The sequence below is a fragment of the Pelodiscus sinensis genome, chromosome 10, assembly GCF_052426305.1.
Source record: "Pelodiscus sinensis isolate ZL-2025 chromosome 10, ASM5242630v1, whole genome shotgun sequence".
NCBI lineage: Eukaryota > Metazoa > Chordata > Testudines > Trionychidae > Pelodiscus > Pelodiscus sinensis.
Window position 1 is genome coordinate 16306180 of NC_143061.1, and position 21790 is coordinate 16327969.

The 21790-nt window shown below is 45.8% G+C and overlaps 2 protein-coding genes across 3 annotated transcripts in view; one reads left to right on the forward strand and one right to left on the reverse strand.

The window, feature by feature from the left end:
• Window positions 1-21790, reverse strand: part of TMEM212 (transmembrane protein 212) — a 73735-nt gene that overhangs the window by 21582 nt on the left and 30363 nt on the right. The window contains exon 4 of the mRNA XM_089780990.1: window positions 362-471. Coding sequence (XP_089637116.1) covers window positions 362-471 — 110 coding nt within the window. The remainder of the gene's footprint in view (window positions 1-361; window positions 472-21790) is intronic.
• PLD1 (phospholipase D1) overlaps window positions 14568-21790 on the forward strand; it is a 139673-nt gene continuing 132450 nt past the window's right edge. For both annotated transcript variants that reach the window (XM_075937952.2, XM_075937953.2), the window contains exons 1-2: window positions 14568-14705; window positions 18550-18651. The gene's annotated coding sequence lies outside the window, so the exon portion shown is untranslated. The remainder of the gene's footprint in view (window positions 14706-18549; window positions 18652-21790) is intronic.

Here is a 21790-nt window from a genome sequence, read left to right on the forward strand (position 1 = left end):
CCTCCTTAGGCTCTGGAGTAGGGACAAAAATGAAGGGTTCAGTGTGCAAGACAGGGCTGTCAGCAAGTAGGATAGGGATGGGGGTGCAGGAGCTGGGAGGGAGCTGGGGTGCAGAAGGAGGCTGGGAATAGGGTGTCTGGCCAGGTGGAGGGAGCAGGAACAAGGGAGAGTGCAGTGTGTGACCAGCAGAGAGGGTGCAGGAACAATGTAGATGAAGGAGCAGGGTGGGGTGTCTGGGCAGGAAGGAGAGTGCAGGAACAAGGGAGGGTGTCGGAACAAGCTGGGGGTTCTGTGTCTTGGTGGGGAGGGAAGTGAGGGGATTGGGGTGTGGGGAGGATCTGAGCATGAGAGAAGACCTTACCTGGATTCGTGCCCCCTTGCAGTAATGGCTGCAGCCATGCTGTGCAGGCCACCCCAGATAGGGTTGCCAGGTGTTCGGTTTTGAACCGGACAGTCCAGTATTTGAGCTTTCTGTTTGGGAAACAAATTGAGAAACTATAAATGTCCAGTACTTTTGAAATAAGATGTAGATTGTGATGTAACATCAAGTGTGTCCGGTATTTTTGTAGAAACCATCTGGCAACCCTCGCCCCGGAGGGAGGCCCTGCTGCCGCGGTGGCCATGCAGTCCGGTGCCAGCCCCGGGGGCCACAGGCACTGATGCCGTGGCCATTCGGTCTAGAGCCAACCCTGGATGCTGCCGCAGCAACAGGGTCTGGGGCTGGCCCCGGAGGCACCACTGCTATGGCCATCTGGTCCAGGGCCAGGCTCAGAGGCCGGAGGCACCGCTGCCGCAGCTATGCGGCCCTGGGCCATCCCCAGAGGCTGGCGGTTCCGCTGCCGCAGCCGTGCAACCCAGGACTGGCCCTGGAGACCAGAGGTGCCACGGTAGTGGCGTCTCCAGGGCCGATCACAGACTGCATGGCTGAGGCCATTACTGCAAGGAGGAGTACTGAGGAGCCTCCGCCCCCGCACTGCTTCCTCCCACAGCAGCCTAACTTGCTGCAGGGAGGAGGAAGCGCTTGCCAGTGGCTGCGTGGGAGAGATGGGGAGGGGCTGAGCTCTTTCTCCCATGCTGCTGTGGCACGCGTGCTACAGTTTGCCGAGCCCTGTGTTACGTGGTGGGGCCTGGAACTGCCTTATAGGCCAGATCAAAGCCCTAGGCGGGCTGGATTGACAATTTTTTCAAACCAAAGAGCTGAACCACATCAAAATTCAGAACAAGTGATCAACAAAGAGCCAGTATAAGAAGGTCCATTTGCATGACTGAAAATATACAACTTAATATTATTGATAATTGACATGATGATTAATAATAGCATAAATGAAACAGTGTACCCACAGACTTTAGTTAATGGGACTTCTGTTGCTGCATCTTTTTGCACACTTCTTTGAAGTTTACATCATAACTGGTCAAATTCAGTTTCAAGCAGGCATTCAAGCTACATGAGTAATTATGGGTTTTCAAAATTTTGAATTTTCCATTTGAATTTTAAAAGTTGCATTTATTTTGGGAATGACAGAAGAGCCATATTTGGTTTCATACTGAGCCATATTTAGCTCGGGATCCATAGGTTGAAAACCCCTGACAAAGATGGTGCTGGTAGAAGACTGGATTTCAAACATATATTCATGCCCTCTTCACCCCCATACTCTCCAGGCTGTTGGGCTTTCACCAGTGATAAAGTTCTACTTTCTACTTTTCATTTTGGAATCTTCAAAGAAGCGTAGAACTGCAGTGAGTTTTAGCCTCTTTCTCCTATCCTTCCCACTCAAGGCCTGATATCAGGTTCAATGACATATGGTGTATCTCTCATGAACACAGATTTCAGACTGCACAGACTGAAATCTCCCCTCTCACAGACTTCTTTCTAAGAGGCAAACTGCTAGGTGACATAGTGGATACTTATTTGTTCACCATCTCTATTGTCTAGATTCTCTATTATGTCCTTGTATTTGCTGGACGGAGCAAAGGGGGTGGTTTGCAGAGGAGCTTGCTGAAACTCCCTAGTTCTGGGGCTGCTCTCTTAGCTCTAAAATAAGTATATTGGCTGGTAACTACTTCAAGGGACCATTGGCCAGTCAAAGACTGCCAGGGAGGGTTGCCAGGTGTCTGGTTTCACCCGGACAGTCCAGTATCTGTGGCTCCTGTCCGGTTAAAAAAACAGAAAATACCAGACCTGTTTGTCTCTGATGGAAGTCTGCAGGGGACATTCCTCCCCTGCTGCATCTGGCAGGGGTAGGAGAGTGAGGAGCGAGGAGAGTGGAGCGCTGGGATTTAAAGGCACAGTGACCCTTTTTGTTTGTGTGGTTTTTTCTTTTTTTTTGCTCAGCCAATTTTTTCCCCTTCCATGTTTGGTATTTTTTGGGAAAATATTTGGCAACCCTACTGCCAGGACACAGCATCTACCACACTTGACATGCTCCGTTTGCTGAGGGCTGCAGAGATGTAGCATGAAAGCCATGTAAAAATATCCAGCAGCTTTCTGGCCCTTTCCCATTGCCAATGGTTCAAAGGCCCAAACTGAAGACAAAACTGTAGTTCGGAACATTGTTGTTATTGAAACAACTGATAGTGCTCAGGAGCTCACTCTATACTACCTCACTGCTCACTCTGCATCACTACTCTACACTAACTCTCTTGAACAGAGAAGTTAGCATTGGAGATACGCTGAAACAGCAAGTTAGTCAACATGATCTAGTTCAGTCAAACTGAGGAGTATGAGAAATTAGAGAACTGTGTGGACCTAACAAAGCTAGGTGATTGGACAGCATGACGAGATGAAATTCAGTACAGGTAAGGGTAAAGTAATGGATTATGGAAAGGACAACTTGAACTACTGCAAGGTTTGAAAAAAATGGTGGTAAGATGCCTATGTCTAGTATGGAATCTGATGGCAAGTCACTCGATATTCACCTGCCCATTCTGCAATGGCTGTCGGGCATTGAGTGAAAGTACAGTGGCCACCTCTTGCTGAAGCAGCCCATCGGTGCAGACTGATAAGGAAGCTCTTAACTTTTTTTTCACCACTTCCTGGCCTGTATACATCCGATAAGGTGCAGATATCAGTCTTCAGGCTTTTCAAATGCCTGACAAGGAGCATAACTTTAGCTATTTTGGACAACCTTTAGACATGAATTTGCTGCCAACATGCAGGATACCAGGACTGCCCTTTCACAAGGTTTTACTGGTCATTTTTGCTTATGCGTCAGAAACAAACTCTTAGTTGCTTCGGCTTCAAGGACAATTGTTCAGATCATCATGGATGGTTGGCTTCAGTAGAAAACGCCGTTAGGATCTGAATGTACTAACACCAGAGGGCATCTGCCAACTTCTTAATGGCCAGTTCTAACAGTAAGCAAAGACTGTTTGTTTGGAGGAATAAAGTATGCAGTGTAGTTGTAGCCATTCTGGTCCCAAGATATTAAAAGACAGTTTGAGAAAGCTCTTCTCCATGTCTGTGACAGACACAATGGCTACGTCTAAACTATATCCCTTTTTCGTAAAAGGGATGTAAATTAGATGTATCGCAATTCTAATGAAGCGGGGATTTAAATCTCCCCCGCTTCATTAGCATAAAAATGGCTGCCACTTTTTTCAGCACGGAGCTTTGCCGGAGAAAAGCACCAGTCTAGACGCAGATTTTGTGGAAAATAAAGCCTTTTCTGAAAGATCCCTTATTTCAAAGAGGCTGCCGCTTTTTTTCGGCACGGAGCTTTGCCGGAAAAAAGCACCAGTCGAGACGGTGATCTTGCGGAAAATAAAGCTTTTTCTGAAAGATCCCTTATCCGTTATTTCATAGAAGGATAAGGGATCTTTTGGAAAAGGCTTTATTTTACACAAGTTCAGCGTCTAGACTGGTGCTTTTTCCCGGTAAAGCTCCGTGACGAAAAAAAGCGTCAGCCATTTTTATGCTAATGAAACGGGGAAGCTTTAAATCCCCACTTCATTAGCAATTCCGATACGTCTAATTTACATCCCTTTTACGAAAAAGAGATGTAGTCTAGACGTAGCCAATCAGTTCTTCTCGCTGACTCCTTGTAGCCAGACAGACCAACCCCCCATCTCATCCATCTTATTTTGCCTCTCTGAGGTTCCTGAAGCATACAGGACAGAGAAGGAGCGATAAAATCAGCATAGTCTATGCTGGCTCATCTGATCCTGAGTAGCTGAAAACATAGATATGAGGAGAGAATGATTAAGGCAATAGGCTGGCCTCGAGGCTGCGAGAAGTACCCGGCTGGCACCCATGTTGATACGAACACCAAGTCCCTGGGAGAGGAATCCCCCACTGAGAAAAGAATGCCCAGTACTTCCAATTTAGTTATCTCTCTTACAAGTGTAAATCAAGTTCACAACTCCCTTGTAAGAACTGGTCTCACAAAAGACAGACCAGCCCCATTTGGCATGACAGACAAGAAAGAGAAATACGTGACCCCATGAGTATAAAGGTGGTACAGCAGCACACTCTCTTTTGAGTGTCATTCTACCTCTACCTGCTGGTTGGGTTAGGTGTTTGACCTCCCGAGGTTCATATTTTCGTCTTTCCTAGGAATTGAGGGACCGGCCCTGGCCTGACATGCTGGAGTCGAGAGGCACAGAAGGGGGTAAAAATTGTACCTGGATATGGTCCTCTGTCTTAAGTGTACACATAGAAAGAGTAAGCTGTTACTTGGTACCATTATTTCTATTTTTCTACCTTTATCTTTTTTGTAACCATTTTTAAGATCTATATTTTGCTAGTAGTTAAGAAATAGAGCAATAGCCATTGTAACCATATGATTTATAAGTTTCTTTAATAAACCTGTAACTGTTTAAGTTTTAATCTGACTCCTTCAGTTGCTGTAACAGAACCAAGCACAATTTAAAAGAACTTCAGCTGGTCTTAAGGGACAGATATAGGGAGAGCTTGGCCGTTTGGATTTGTGTCACACCCAGGTGGCAGAATCCACTGGGGCACTTCTCAGCCTTCCCCAAGGCTGCCCGCTGCGAAGGAATTACGAATTCTAGCAGCTGAAATCTGAAGTGTAATAAGCTCTTCCTGTACACTTATTGGGGCGCCCATCAACCTCTACCAGGTTGCCCACTGCAAGGGACCCCGGTCTCAGCAGTTGAAGTCTCGGGTGTATAGCACATACACACTGCCCTGACCGTCGGCTGACACTCCTTCTGATCAGTTCTTATTGGACTCTCTATTCCTCCTTTTAACTCCTACTTCCTCTCCCAATATCAAAAATACACATGCTCTGCAAAAAGAATAAATTCAGAAGTCTGCTGGTTGAAGCTAGGGAGGTCCTACAGCAGGGGTTCCCCTCCTGGGCCCTATAGTCATAACCAATTTGGCATATCGGAGCCCGCTACCAATATTATCATTGTAGACTTATTATGTTAACTTGATAGGTTCGCATACACCAAAGGGCATTCAGATTAAGCACTATAACTCTTTTTGAGCATATCAGTCAGGCTATGTCTACTCTGAAGTGCTATTTCGAGATACCGGAGGTATCCCAAAATAGCTATTCCACGTCTTTTGAGCGTGCCCATTAGTTTGAAATATAACAGGCTTGCTATTCTGACATCCCAGTAAACCTCATTCCATGAGGAGTAAGGGACATTTTGGAATAGCAATTTATTTTGAAATAAATAGACAGTGCCAAAATTCAAAATAACGTATTTCAAAATTAACTTGAAATAAGCTACGCAAATTGCATAGCTCAAATTGCGTAGCTTATTTCGAGCTCCTGGTGCAGTGTAGACATACCCTCAGAGTCCAAGTTTAGAAGCAAAGAAATCATTTTATAAAAGAAAATATGCTTTTTGGAGAACATTAAATTTCCAAAATGTCTTTATAATAAAGATATCTAGCTCCTGTATAGTGCTTTTTGTCAGTAGATCTCAAAGTACTTTATAAAGGAAAACAATATCATTATAGAAACTGGGAATAAAAACAGTTAATTATGCACGGGTGTTTTGGCAATGGAATCCCCATGCACCTCTCTAAAAGAAAATAGATGTATTGCCAGCATGGATTTCTTAATGCTGCCTGATAGTGACAACAGCTAATTAACAACATATAATCAGAGAAATAAAAGCTAAGTGATTTTTGTGTGCACTGCAAGATTATGAGGCTACCTACTTGTATAGACTTTTACTACTAATGTGCTGGGATAATAAACAATCCAATATAATCAATTATCCTTTATTGCTGAGCCTAATGATCTGCTAGGCAAGGTGGAGACAATCGTTATGAGGCCCAAGCCTGTGGTCCTTTGATCCCTAACCATTTTAGGATCCCTTTCTGTGGACTAGCTCAGGAAAAGCAGGGAGTTAAAACCTAGCTCATAAGGGGTGAGAGGAACTGGGGAACAGAAGCAACAAATGAGGGAGTTTTATGAGGGAGTTTAAAGAGACAGTATAACAACTAGATACACCTACAAACATTTATTAAATGTAGGTCAATATACCCCGCCCTCAAAACACAAGACAACAGCCAACCAAGCAAACAAACTCCTGCAAGAATCAGAATAATGCAGGCAGAAGTTCAGCAGCAGAGGGGGGCGCTATCCAGTTTATTGCACTGAATGCATCTGCCCTGTGGACATATGGCACATGCGTGCATTCAGTGCAAGTGGCCCTCAGACTGAGTATGGACTCTCGAGTCCAGAGTGGTTGAATTGAAGCTAAAGCAGACTGTGTGGTACGTAGAGGAGACTTCCAGGACAGTAGAGTAGTCCTAACTGCAGTCTGATAGCCTCTGTGCTGTAGAGGAGGATGAAAGTCTTGGGGCAGGAGAACATCAAGAAGAAGCAGAAGTAATCAGTCCCATAGTTGAGTCCTCTCTCCAGATGGTGCCTGGTACTTTTTCACACTGAGGATCATAGAATCACAGAGCTGGAAGAGACCTCAGGAGGTCATCAAGCCCAGCCCCCTGCCCAAGGCAGGACCAGTCATGATCCATGGGTGTTAAATGTGGGTCAATAGGGATCACAGGAGTGACCTCAAACCTCCTTCTGGCAGCCTGCTGGCCACTACTCACCTAGGACCCATGAAACCTAGCCCCAGTTGGAGGCTCTGCCCTGCTAGTCCTATTGGCAGGGTCCCAAATCAGCTGATCGCCCCCGCTTGCAGCAGGAGCACAAAGTACAGGATGCACAGTTCCGAACAGGGAGGAGCCTATTTGGTTGGTCAGCTTCCTATTCCTGCTGCTGCTACTGCTCGATTTTGTGGCCCCGGCTTTTGTGACCGTTGTGATTCTTGCGGTCTGATTTGTAGTTCCAGTCTCCAGTTTGTCTTCTGTTTCTGATCTGCTGTTATCCTGCCCCTCCTGACTCTGAACTCCTGTCTCAGGACTGTGGACTCTGATTCTGAGCACTACGTGTGGCTGTCTACAGCCTGGCTGTCACAGCTTGTTCAGACAAAAAATAATCTGAGAGGACTGAAGCAAGTGTGAGAAGGGGGAGACCCAGGAGTCCCACCACTGCCACTGGAAGCAGCTAATTTGCCTGAATGGGCCCTCTGTTCCAAGGTGGACAATCCAGCCCTGCAGGCCCAAACTGCACATGAGGCAGTTCAGAGTTGACAATACCACACAGCAAACATGGCCTGTCATGCTTTTCCTGAACAGGGGTCTGCGATGCCCTTGCTCTGCAGTGTCAGAACAATTTGTATCATGGGAGTGCTGAAAGCCATTGACCCAAACTGAAAATCCTGGTTTTGATGGAAACCACTTCTTCACAGCACTCCTGGTTCCAGGGCCCCTGCCTTGGCCAGTTCTGGCGCTTCATGAACCAGTGCCACTTCTGCTTCTGATGCATCCCAAGAATCTGTTTCTGATCAGCAGCCTTGGCAATCAGCTTTCTGACAGGAGACGCATCAGATTGGGCTCCTCCCTGTTCTTGACTATGTGCCTTGTGCTGTCTGCTCTCCCAGCTTGATTTCTGGCATGACTCTTGGCATGTATGGTTCCCATCTTGAGTTCCTCTCCTGCCTCTGACCACCTGACTTTGTGAGTGGAGCAAGAGGAGATTACACATAGATGATTAGGAGTTTTAGTATAGAGTTTTCAGGAAGCAAGTTATAGAGAATCTTATGTGGCTAGTAGGATAAAAATATCCACTTGCACACACTGACATCATAGCATTTCTCAGAATAACACTGTAAAACATTTCCACAGAAAATGTAGTATTGAAAGCTTTGGCAACCAGTGGCTCTATCATAGGCAACTGCTAGGGAGGGACACAAGGGGGGCACCAACCATGTGACCCCCCCCCCCGTGACTGCTCCCCATGCCATCCCTAACCTGGGGGAAGGCCATCCCTAGGAGGATGTGGGGTCTGAGAACCTGCCCTCCCACCACATGCCCTACCTCTTCCTGCCCCCAGCCCACCCTCACTGTACCCTTTTCCCATCCCCCCCCACCTTTGCTCCGCCCCATTCCATCCTTTCCTCCAACCCTGTCCCCCCTACCTCTTCTTGCCTCTGTTCTACCCCAGCCTGCTCCAATTCCACCTCTTCCCCCAAGCCCTGCCTCTGCTCTGCCTCCTCCCTGCCTCTGCTCTGCCCCCAACCCACCTCTTCCTCCATAGCCCATCCCCTGAGTGACCCAGCCTGGGAGACAACGGGGAACCTAGCATCAGCAGCAGGGACCTGTCCGCCCCACTGTGGGAAGCAGAGTGACCCAGCCTGCTCTGCTCTGCTGTTGCTCTGCTTCCCACTGCCAGTGAGTGCAGGGGGCTGTTCCACACCTCTCTCAAGCCCCTCTCCTGAGTGACATGGCTGAGAGTCGGCGTAGTGAAGCAGGCAGGGGCTGAGTCGTTCTGCTTCCCAAAGCACGGTACCCGGGCGATTGTTCCAAACTGTCCAGTGAATGGAATGGTTGGCTGCTGGCCCTTGGTCTCTCCTCCCCACAGCAATAGGGGGTGGGACACATGACCCTTCATACCTCACCACATATTGCCTATGATCTCCTCTCCTTTCTCCAATTTATCAAGCTGAATCTGTATGTTGTGTTCAGTTGCTTCATATTCTCTCCTTTCTTAGAAGCACTTCCCCATAGTTTGTCAAGATAAAGAAGCATGTGATGTCTGTTGAAATGTTGTACACAAACCACGTACTATCAGCCTATGTCTCAGGCTGCATTGTCTATATGGCTTGTGCTCATGAGTTCTTGCTTCAGGGGTATTCTAAGTTTATCTTTTACGAGTTGTGAAGTGTTTTGTGATCCGTATGTTGAAGGGCCTGCCTTCTCTCTGCGAAAATACAGTACTCAGAGAGGTTGTTTTTCCCACTTGTAAATTAGTATAATACTCAGTCTATTGGGACTTCTGTGGTTTTGTTAAACAATAGTCCAAAATGAAAGGAACTCCTTACCCCAGTTGCACTTTTTTTGTGGAACACAGGATCCTCTATTGGGGGATATAATAGCAATATTTCTGACCTGGATGCTCTTTCCAGAGCTCCTGCCTTGTATTCTAGATAACAAAGTGAGCAATAAGTTCATCTCCAAACTATCTCTGCATTTCTTTCCTCAAGGATACTTTTTCAGCTTTGCTGTAATCTCTCAACTTCACCATGAAAACTTAGCTAGATCTTGTGCTTGACCAAAAAACACTCCCCCTTTCTATAGTACTGTACTTTACTAATTGGTTTATTTCACAGACACCCCTCCCCAAAGTTCTTTCCCTATGACGGGAAAGACCCAGATCTCCCTTCTTACTGTTTTCAGTAGAGAGACCTATAGGTATCCTTTCTTCCCTGGCTTCTTCTAGTCCTTCTACCACAACCTGTTCCTTTCTTAGCAGAGATACCTATCTACACCTCCTTCCAGGTCTTATGCTTAAAGGAGAGACTCCCCTAGAAACTTGAGCTCCAACCCAGTCTCCTCTACATCTACACTAAGGAAAAGAGAGATGGTTGTGTACAACCTCCTTTCCTAGCATACCATGAAGCCTACAATGCCCATATATTCTGAGAACTACATCTCCCAGAATGCCTGTCTTCCGGGCTGGAACAAAAAACAGAACACAGCTGCTCTTGGAGCTCTCTTTAAAGGGTCAGCACACTCTGTTACAACAGTAATACTGGGGGAAATGATCTAGTCTGTCAGTTAGAGTACTGCAGCATATGATTAGACTGATTTATTTATTTCCCGTATTAATGGCTATGCAGGAAAAAGAGCAGGCTTTCTGAGGGCGTGACTAGCACAGAAGAGATTGTCAGCCTTATTGCATTCAGAGCCTCATACAAAGGCAAACTGAAAAAGATTTCCTTAGATCCAGGTTACTGTTTGGAGACAGTAAGAATAAAGATAAAGAGTACAGCCTTCAAAGTTAATTGAACTGTATATTTTAGCAGCTGCATGTTTCTTTAATCATGAAAATATAAACAATTATATTTTCAGGAAGTCTTGATTTTTTACATCATCATCAGAAGTAGACCTGCTAAACCTGTTTAACTGGAAAGAATTGTATCCAGTTGCTGAGGTTTTACTATTGACCACTGTATTCCTACAAACTGAAACATCTCAGAAAATAAGGGAAATTAAAGGAAATTAAAAACCTTGTCCAAGTTCTGTCTGCATGTGTAATGTTGTGTGGCTTAAATATCCTCCTTGGTTAATATGAAAAATTCTTATCAAAAGTAATCCTTTGCTGAGGATGCTGCCATCCATCATCAGGACTTCAGCTTCACTATGAGAAAACACATTTTTACCATTGACAAAATATTCACAAGTAGTCACTCATTTTGGCTATCTTAGTTGTTGGGTGGCCAGTCTGAGACATCTTAGACCTGATTTTCAGACTGGCTGAGCACTCAAGAACTCCTGCTGAAATCAGAAGAAGCCCTCTGAAAGTCAGATGAGTGGAATAAGTCATCCACATTTATCTAGTTTATTGAAATAAATATTAGCTTAAACAATTAAATGACAACTTCCCTTGTTCTTTTATTTTTTCACAAGCCTCTTGCTAGTGAAGACAAATCTCAACTGCTTACTATTTAAATGGAACAGCCATAGGACACAGCAGTGCCAATGCTACAGGAGAAGCATGGTCAAGAAGCAGCTAGATGGATGAGCCACCCCAGCGAAAGTTGACATGCATATGACATTGAGCGGAGTTTGAATATGGAAAAAAAAGAATTACTTAGCAGCGAAGATAAGAAAAACTCTCAGTAAAATTCTACAAACTCAGAGCTTGTAGAAATTTGTTAAATCTACTTGGCACCAGTTAGAACAGTGGTTTTCAAAGTATAGTCTCTGGACCACTAATGGTCCTTGACTGTCTTGCAGGTGGGCCTGGAGCTCACGTCCCCCTCTCCCTTTCTCCACCCCTGCAGCAGAGAACCTGTGCTGATGCTCTAGCCCCGCCCTGCATGGTGAAACACCAGCACTGGCTTCCTGCTGAGGGGAAGCCCGGATCACCTCAGGCTGGATCCAACTTATGGGGGCAGGAAGTGACTCTGTGCACTGCTACTCCCCCTCCCCCTAGCTGGGGGAATGGCAGTGCAGGAAACCACTCACCTGGAGGCTTTCCCCACAGCTTCCATTGGCCAGAATCCTGGTCAATGGGAATAGAGTAGGTCGGGGCCTGGGAGTGGCAGGAGGAGCAGAGCCAGCTACCTGTCCCCACATCCCCCTAACATACTCCCTTCCTATTGAGACCCCCTCCAGCCTACTCCTGCACCCATTTTGTCATCATGGGTGGTTGGCTGGTGGTTGGCAGAAAGGTATGCATTGAGGAGGGTGGGCCTCAGGCCAAAAAGTTTGAGAACTACTGATCTAGAGCAAAGTTGTAAAAGACCTCGGCCTCACTCCTCTACCTATGATACCTCCTTGCCTCTAACAGGAACAGAAACACAAATATAAATTACCGGGAGGAATAACTAGATAATTTTCATTTTGTATTGCTCATTTTTTGAGGAAGAATGGCTCCTGAGCAAGAGGAGGGTTTTGCACAAAAAGGACTGTCTACACTGCTCTTTTTTGCGCAAAAGCCTCTTGTGCAAAAATGGCTGCTCATTAATTATGCAAATGAAGCACAGTGAGATTCCATGCAGAGCTTCATTTGCATAAGCTTTTCTGCAAGAAGGCTACAGTGTGGACGTAGCCTAAGTGTGCCAGGAGTCCTATGCGAGGAGAGCCCTGTGGTGGGTTATTTGAGGCTGGTGGGATAGAGGGTCAGTCTGTTAGCCAAGTGCCAGTAAGCAAAGCTGAAAACACCATTTTTATTCTATAGGCCAGCTGTTGAATCCAGAGTTCTTCTATATCAGTGTTTTTCAACCTTTTTTTTATAAGTACCCCTTTTAAAAAAATAAGTACCCCCAGTACCTACAGTTTTCATACACACATTTTTTTTCTACCATTGCAACACATTTGTTTAAACAACTTAATTGTAGCCAGACGGGCGATGAAATTTTTGGATGTAAAAAGTACAAAACTAATAAAGCACTGTAAAACTTAGTTGGCCCCCACCAAACCCACCGCATGCAACTATCCTGCAGTTGCATTAACCCAATGTGTGTGACATTAACCCGGGGCAGAGATCTGGGGGAAGTGTTCCCTCTGAGGCTATGTCTACACTTGCAGCTTCTTGTGCAAGTACAGCCATTCTTGTGCAAGAACCCACAGAGCATTCACACTGCCCGCCTGCTCTTGTGCAAGGAAATTTACAGTACGGCGTGGTAAGAGAGGGCATCTTGCGCAAGAGCTACGCTCTTTTCTAACAGGTGTAAGCTCTCTTGTGCAAGAGGGCAGTGTGGATGCTCGGCAGGGATTTCTTGTGCAAAAAACCCCTATGGCTAAAATGGCCATCAGCGCTTTCTTGCGCAAGAGAGCGACCACACTGCCATAGATATGTTTGTGCAAAAGCACAGCTTGCACATGGCAGTGTGGATGTGTTCTTGCGCAAGACTTCTTGCACAAGAACTCTTGCTCAAGATGTTCTTGTGCAAGAAACTGCCAGTGTAGACATAGCCTAAGAGTTTCTTCCCATGAGGAAAATGAATTTTGTGTTGTGCACCAGTACTGAGTTCATGTGGCGTGTTTGGTTGTGCCATTATGGCACCCAAGTTATTAATAAAATATCTACCTTTCCACTCTGCTGCCATGTCTCCTCCCCTTGCTCCATCAGCTCCCCTGGTGCCTGCTGCTCCCCCCCTCCCAGCTCCTCACCCTCCTCTGCTGTCCTGACTCCTGCCGTTCTCACTGCCCTCAGTCCTCCTCCAACCTGCCCCCCTCCACCAGCCCTTCTCTCTTCCCTGTGCCCACTCCTCCAGTAGCCCCACTCTGACCTTGTGAGCTCCCCCTCCTCATCCCCTCTTCTAACACCTCACTCTACAAACCTGTTCTGCCTCTCTCCTCTGGTGCTGGTCCCTCCCCTGAAGGTGTCTGCCCTTCTGCTTCACCCTAGAATCCCCTGGCACCTGCACCTTCCCTTACTCCTGTACCCTCCTGGTGCCTCCCCCTTCCCTCACTGCCCCTGCCCCGTTTGCCTTCTTTTTCCCTGATGCCCACGTTCCCCTCACCACCCTCTGCCCACGTTGCCCTCATGCCCCTGTGCCCTCACACATGACTTGCTCCATCCCCGCCTTCCTCATGCCCACCCCTTCTTTCAAGCTTTATCCCAGCACCTCCCACTCCAGCCCCCAATGTCTTTACCCTCTCCCCTCCCAGCATCACCCTGTCCCCCTCCCACTGACACCTCCCCTCCTGCCTTTTTCCTCATTGTCTGCACTTGGCCCCCCTGGCTTTTGTCTTTCCTCTACCCTGTCCCTTTGGAGCCTTCCCCTTTCTTCCCCCTCTCCCCTCCCCCTCCGCACAAGCCCCTTCCTCTCCCAGCCCTCCCCCTCCCTCGTCACGCCCGGGCGTCTCCCCGCTCACTGGTTTGAGCACTCTGCGCATGGCAGCAGTAGCCGGGAAGGGGGAGCTCAGTGAAGGTTGCGTATGGCAGGGACGGGAGGGGGCCAGGGACAGGGGAGAGACGCTCTGGGAGGGGGGAGCGCCGGGGTCAACTCCAGCTCCAAATATTGGTGGAGCATGGTCACCATGAGCCCATGCAACTCGCTGCCCATGGCTAAGGGTACTGGTACCACTGGTTGAAAAACACTGTTCTGTATGACACTGCGCATCATTCATCAAGGGGATATTTTCAGAGGTGCATAAGGGAGTTAGGGGTCCAGCAAAATCCCACCACATCTATTTAGTTCTCGTGCACTTTTATTTTTCATAGTGCCTAAAGTTCCCACATACCTATGGGCCATTATGGATACTGCATATTCGCCATGAATTTGCCATATGGAATTTACACGGGTTGTATAGATGCAAAAGTTGTAATTTGTATGTAAGCTCTAGACACCTAGGTGCACGTTTTATTCACACACACACACGGCGTGTGGACTCGAGTTCTCCGCATGCACCCAGAGCCGTGCGAGACGGCAGGGCACGAAACAAATCCCCGGCTCCCTACACCCTTCTCGTGCAACCGCGCCTTGAGAAACCAAAAGCCGCTCTGCTCTTAAAAGTTTCCAACTCTTCTTTCAAGGGCCCGCCCGCACCGCTCTGCCCCGGACACAGTGCGAGCTGTGTGGCTCCGCCCCAGCCTGGCAAGCCTCCCTGGAGTGTGGAGTCAGGCAGCGCTGGGTACCCCCCTCCAATGCACCGACAGCTCTCAAGACACCTGCTCACACACGCAGACCTACCCTGGGCACAGGTAACCCCCAACTCTTTGGCTAGGGGCGAGGGCACACGGTACGCCTGAGTAATTGAGCTAAACTACTTGGGATTCTGTCTGGCACCAAGTTTCTTCTGCAGCCTCTCCTGGGAATTTATTTCAGCTTCTCTTGAGCCCTCGCTAGGTTTTTTTTGCAAACTTTTGACGTGTCTTCCCAATGCTGCTTTCTGCCTCATGGAGTTAAACCTGACTTATCAGCCAGGCAGCTTCCAGACTATCCTTTTATGTGATGGCAGATTGCTCGTGGATAGGTAATTTGTAAAAGAAATAATCTCGTTTACTTAAAACGTATTGTAGCTTCATTGCTACTTTCATAATGCTTTTTCTGCTATTCCCACGCTGTACGAGGCTGTGGTTTGGTTACCGTCTAAATCTAATTTGATCAGCATAATTTAAAGAACCAGGAAATACCAGTCCTAATGTTGGAACTTTGCATATATAATATAACTGTATAGGGCTGCCCCCCTCCCTGCCAAATTGAATTGTTCTTCACCAAACATCAAAAACCAAGTCATTATGGCACTGCTCCCCTTTCCATGTGCCATCTATGTTTCCTTCTCCAAAACCACATTGAAAAAATATTTGGCTTGCAGCACTAAACAGTAAGAGAAAAGGAAGTTAAGTAGAAAAATATTATGCAAAATAGATTGCAACTATTGCAATGTTTAAATTAATATGAAGTGGTTGTATGTGCTGTAATGCCTTTGAACAGTTTGGTACACAATTGGGGCAATGGTTTACTGGCTTCATCTTTAAACAGGACGTTGTACTTGCAACCATTTGCAATGTGGTCTTATCATTAGTTCAGAACTACTTGGGTGTGATCTGCAAAGATGATGAGTGTTGGGAGATCTTGTCCAAACTGTTTGTTTTTTCTGCTAAAGATGACAAACTGTTTTTTTCTTGAGAGAGAGAGAGAGAGAGAGAGAGAGAGAGAGAGAGCGCATTCAGTGGGTATTTGACTTCATAGCCCTTTGAACCCCTCTGCTAACCACCAGAGCAATTTGACCAGGATCTGGTTCCCTTCTTGTATAATCCAAGTAAACAGTGTTAGCACTGCAGACGTTGTAGTGAGCGCATTCTTGATTATTTAATATTTTGTTAGTAGTAGCTGGAATTACAAAGTCAGGAGAAGTTAAATTTCTTTTAATCCTAATAAAAGTAGTTCATGCTGGCCAGGCATGGTGGGAGTATAGGGAGACTTTGCCTCAAATAACCTTACCTATTAGCAGGTGCTGATTCTGCTGTGAAAATTTCAAGTAGGTTTGGCTGGTTTACTGATCCACCTGGTTTATTATCCCACCAGTAAGTAGGAGAGGTGGAATCCACTCTCAAGCACAGAGAGAGTCTTTGGGGACGAAAGAACCTAACATCAACTACGCCTGAATTCTTTGTCAACGGTGGTGCAACATGTCCAACAGCTTGCAGGATTAAGACCTTTAAGACTGAAATGCCATATTTTGCTCTTGGATATGCTCTTGTTACTCCCACTGAGCCAAATGTTGCTCTCAATTACCCCTGTGCAACCTCATCAAGTGAATTCCACGAGACTTGCATACACATATCTTTGTCCAAGAGTAGAATTGTACCTTACACAGGTTACGATTTATCCGATTCAGTCCTCTCTGGAGGAGAGTAACTACAACTTGACTTCTGTATCCAAAATACCTTTGTATGCTTCTCTGACACTTGTATTTTATAAATAAAGAAACTTCTTGGGCCTTTTCATTTTTACGGGTTGTTTGTGTGTTGTGTTGTAGGGTTCGCCATTTCAGTTTTGAGTTTCCAGTTAGAAAGAAATGATCTATTAAATATGAGAAGGAATTGCAAATAATGGATCGAATAATAAAATACACACAAGTTGCTTTGCAACAGTACTTAAAGAATTTAGGAAACAGGACACTTTGCTTTATTAGAAATTGTTCTCGCATGTAGATACAGTATTCTTGTGAATCTGATTTCATTGTATAGCTGTTTACATGTATGCCTTAATTGGAACACATCTTGAGTCAGCTACTTCCTGAAATGCACACCATATAGTTCCTCTTTACCAGTAAAGAGTGATACACTTTCAGGGAAAACCTTTTTAAAAAAAATCTTGTCATATAATAGAATGATGGATAGAGCTCTACATGGATACAAACTTGGTATCCACATCCGTAAAAATGATGTGCAGGTATCTGCAAATTTGCAGTGTTCTAGATATAAAATTTGTATCCGTATTCAGAAAAATCAGCTGCGGATATCTGCATTGACATCTGTGGCTATAAAGCAGATAGCCATGGATTTGCAGGGGTCTAATGACTGAACGTTACGGAAGCTAACAAAGAAGTTTGCTATTTGGCTGTATGGATGCAGTGATTTTAGATTTTTTTTTCATGTCCCCTTGATTTGTTCCTAAGAGATTTAAATCTTACCGCAGTGCAAGTGTGCCCCATCAGTGGGAATTGCACTTACAGGCATGGAGTTCTGTAGTCATAATGCAGGTAAAGTTCCTGTTGACTTTCAGTGGGAGTTTTGCTTGCAGAGGGGCTTCAGTCTGAGACGCATGTATGCTAGCTGAACTGGACTTTATGGGAGTTTGTACAGCAGCATACAACTAGAGTGAATTCCATGCCACCTCTTTGGACAAAATCTGCTTCCGTTTCTGGGGAATGCTCCTTTTCAAAGTGCTAATATTATATAAGGAGAGCTTAGTAGAATCTTGCAGGTGGCAAGTTAAGCATTTGAGCTTATACCAATACATTTGAGTTTATACCAAGGGCTGAAGCCCTTGAATTTCTGGCTTGGGCTTCCCCACCTGGAGCATCAGGACTCAGGTGGGCTCAGGTGTTTGACCCCCACACATGGGGTCGTGTAGTAGTTTTTGTTGTGAGAAGGGGGTTGAACTGCAATGAAGTTTGAGAATCCCTGCAACAACCTGTCCTCCTCTGCTCTCATCTGGAAATCCCAGCCCCTGGAATCAAAACCTGTCAATGTGGAACCTAATCAAACATGCTTTACTTACGTTGTTCACATGTGCCTGCCACACAGGACATCTGGTAAATATTAAATAAATGACCAATGTTCAATCTATGCTGCATAATTGAATATCTGGCATAATCCTGATTTGCAGGATGAGAAAAAGAAAAGGGCTCAGAAGTGATTTCATTGTTAAAGAAGTTTCACCCTATCAAACAAATAATCTGTCTCTGGGCATGCATTGGAAGTACTGTATGATTCCGTTACTTTTTTTTAATTGCATACTTCAGGATCTTATTCTGCTTTGTCTAACCTTTCACACAACTATATGGCTTTAGGTGGGACTGCAAGTGGTAGATCAGAAGAAAATTTGGCCCTTTACTTGTGTTTTTATTTACAGATACTATGTGGATGGGCATCTTTTAACATTGTGTGTAATAAGACCTAATCATTGTAACTATTGATTGTGTTATCATTTCTGGATCTATCTTTAAATAATGTGCCATCAGGCTGGTAGGACAGCAGTTGCCAACCGATAAGGTGCAAAAGCCGATGAAATGCAGGTTTTTTTCAGCATGTTTTTTGTCTTCAGTTTTTCCCTACCAAAGAGCACTGGGTGGATCAGTTAGGTAAATGGGTGTTACTGAAATGTACACAATCTACTGCACAGTGCAGTATTTACTTAGGTGTCTTGGATAAATACTCATGCTTGATTATTTCCTTTAAAAAGAAAACCTGGAGAAGGCAGTACATTTTGATGTGTCGTCATCTTAGCATATGCACAATGTGTCCCAGAGAGCATGTGATCAGGGCATCTTGGTCTGCCATGGAAAGTTGAAATTTTCTGTATTTTTTTTTTCAGTCTCCAATTTTCCCAGATGTGTGGACAGAATTAAGACTAATGGAATATAAAGACATTTAACACAACCAGTGTTATTCTGGGGTCCGTGAAACTGACGTGCTGGTAAGTTAAAATATAAATGGCTTTTTGCAGTTCTGGTTATTTTGTAAATATTTAATTCCTCTGCAGATGTGCCGATATGGCCGCCTCATCTCAAAAAAGATATCTTGGCACTGGAAAAAGTTCAGAAAAGGGCAACAGAAATTATTTTGGGTATGGAATAGCTGCCATATGAGGAAAGATTAATAAAATTGAGGCTTTCCAGCTTAGAAAAAAGAAGACTAGGGATGTAAAATCGCATTTAATTTATTAACCGATTTACTGATTAAATGGGGGTGAGCAAGGAGGCTGCTCCAGCCCAGCTGCTTTTGGCCTTGCATGTGGCTGCCAGCTCCCATACCATGGAGGGCTGGAAGGGGCAGCCCCACATAGGGCTGGCAGAGCCACTGATGCTTCAGGGGCTGCTTCCACATGGGGCTGAAGCTTCTGACCCTACGTGTTACCCAGTAAGCATCACCCATTACCTGTTAACATCCCTAAAGAAGGTTAAGAGGGGATATAATAGAGGTCTATAAAATCATGACTGATGTGGAGAAAGTAAATAAGAAAAAGTTATTTACTTGCTCCCATAACAAGAATTAAGGGTCACCAAATGAACTTAATAGGTAGTGGGTTTAGAACAAACAAAAGGAAGTATTTCTTCACACAATACACAGTCAACTGTGGAACTCCTTGCCAGAGGATGTTGTGAAGGCCAGGGCTTTAATGGAGTTCAAAAAAGACTTAGATAAGTTCATGGAGAGTCATGGCTTAGATAAATTCATGACTATTAGCTAAAATGGGCAGGAATGGTGTTCCTGGCCTCTGTTTGTCAGAAGCTGGGAATGGACAATAGGGGATGGATCAGTTGATGGTTACCTATTGCGTTTATTCCCTCTGGGGCATCTGACATTGGCCACTGCAGGAAGACAGGATACAGGACTAGATGGACCTTTGGTCTGACCCACTCTGGCTGTTTTATGTTCTCTGTACTTCCTCTTCTGTGTGTTCTCGTCCTTTCACAAGGCATGATCTTGCATGTTTGAAGTCAATGGGCCTGATTCTCAATCTTGTTCACTAGCCAATTATCCTGTCATAAGATGGGATTTTCAGGTCTCTCCTCCACCTCGGTCTTCTCTCCTGAGCCTCCGTTCTCTCGTGCCATCTCTCTCTCTCCCTCCTCCTCCTCCTCCTACTGCCTCCCCCTTGCTCTTTCAGCTCTCCTCCGCCTTCTGCCTCTCTCTCCATCTCTCTCTTTCTCTTCTCCCCCTCCTGCCTCTGACCCTCTTTCTGCTCTCCTCTGTCTCCATCAGAGATGCACCCTCGTCCAAGCCCCACTCCCTTGGCGTGTATGTCACCGGCCCGCCCCCCTTCGCCTCCCGCCGAGGTGCTCGGCTGACTTCTGCACTGCTCAGCTGGGCCACCACGTGGGAGCAAGCGGCACAAGCAGCCGTTTGGGCCCTGCGCTCCTCACGCAGCACCCCCATGCTGCATGGGGAGCGCGGACCCCAAACGGCCACTTGCTCCGCTTGTTGCCATGCGGCAGCCTGGCTGAGAGGCACAGAAGTCAGCCGAGCGCCACGGCGGGAGGAAACAGCGCTGCCCAGAGGGAACAGCCAGCGTTTCAGTGTTACAGAGTCACAGACATTGGGCTACTATATATATCATGAGAAAAAAGGTGCATCTTGGGGTATCAGGGAGCAAATAATTCTTTTATGTTTTCTTTGCATAGGTGTGAATGAAGAAAACACAAGCAGTGACCATTTATTTATTCTCATTGTCAGTGTTGCCTTTGATAGTATCAGAACCAGTTTATAATCTCCTGTAGGCTTGTGTGCATGTGTGTGCGCTCTCATGTGCCAAGGTTCAAGGCTCTGCTCATGATTCTGTTTGCTGACAGATGTTTAAATCTCCTTGAGAGAAAATATATTTGCAAGCTCCATATAATGGGAGGTGACTACTTCCTCCTATATTTTTTCTTTTATCTCCTTGATATGAAGGCTCTTTGTTTCAGAACCCAGTGTTGTGTAGGTGTTCCCTCCATGTGCCTTCTCTTTCACATGGAAGCTTTCTGATAAAAGAAATAACCAGAATTATGTATTTGAGTGAAAATTGCTGCATTTGTCTTAGCTGGATGGCTTTCCCTTCTGTCCTCTTTGCAACTTGAGAGGTTTTTAGGAAGGTCCTCAGGAGCTCGCTGGGACTCGGTGGAGTTTCCTGAGCTCATTCTGGGTCTCTTCAGAACTTTTTGAAAATGAATATAACAGAGCTGTGTTGCCAGCACGAGTGTTTCTCTGTAAGCAGACATGATTTTGGGGATCTCTCTGAATCCTCCTTTTCTGCTGTAGTCACTCCTGTGTATGATTCCTGAAAAGAAGTTGACGTTAAGAAGTGCTGTTGTGGAACAAAATTAACGCTCATCTTCCTTCCTCTTTTCCTAGCCATTGTGCTGCTCATGTAGCAAGACAGTGTTGCATGCATACACGTGCTAGAGGTGTGGCATTACTTGGAATGTCCCAAGCCATAGTGTAGATCTCCAGAGCAGTGTGCATAGATCTCACTGTAGCACTCCAGGGAAACTGTGTTACCCAGAACTGTTTTTAAAGATAATTCCCCCAAAAGGTGCTAATATGGATTCTCTGGCCTGTTTCAGTAGGGGCCTAAGCTATAGAAGTTGGCCCAAAAGAACCTAACAGAGCTAAACCTGAACAGAGATACTATGGTATCAACTTTTGAGAGAGAATCTTGTGTGGCAGGGTAACCCCACTCCGAAGTCCCAATACCCTGGCTCACTCCTTCATCAGGTAGGCTTCGTACTGCATTACTAGCCCTTGGCAGGGTTTAAGCTCTGGTTCCTCAGTCACCAAGGGCCAGTGCCCCGGGGACAGCCTGTAGGGTTGCCAGGTGTCCGGGTTTGAACTGGACAGTCCAGTGTTTGAGTTTTCTGTTCGGGAAACAAATTGAGAAAATATAAATGTCTGGTGTTTTCTAAATAAGTTGTAATGTAGATTGTGATGTAATATCAAGTGTATCCAGTATTTTTGTTGAAACATCTGGCAACCTTAACAGCCTAGGCTGCCGAAACAGTCCTTTCCAGCTCTCAGCTGGGGTTTCAGGCTGCCCAAAAAAGGTGGGCCTAAAACCCCTGTTTGGAGCACCTCAC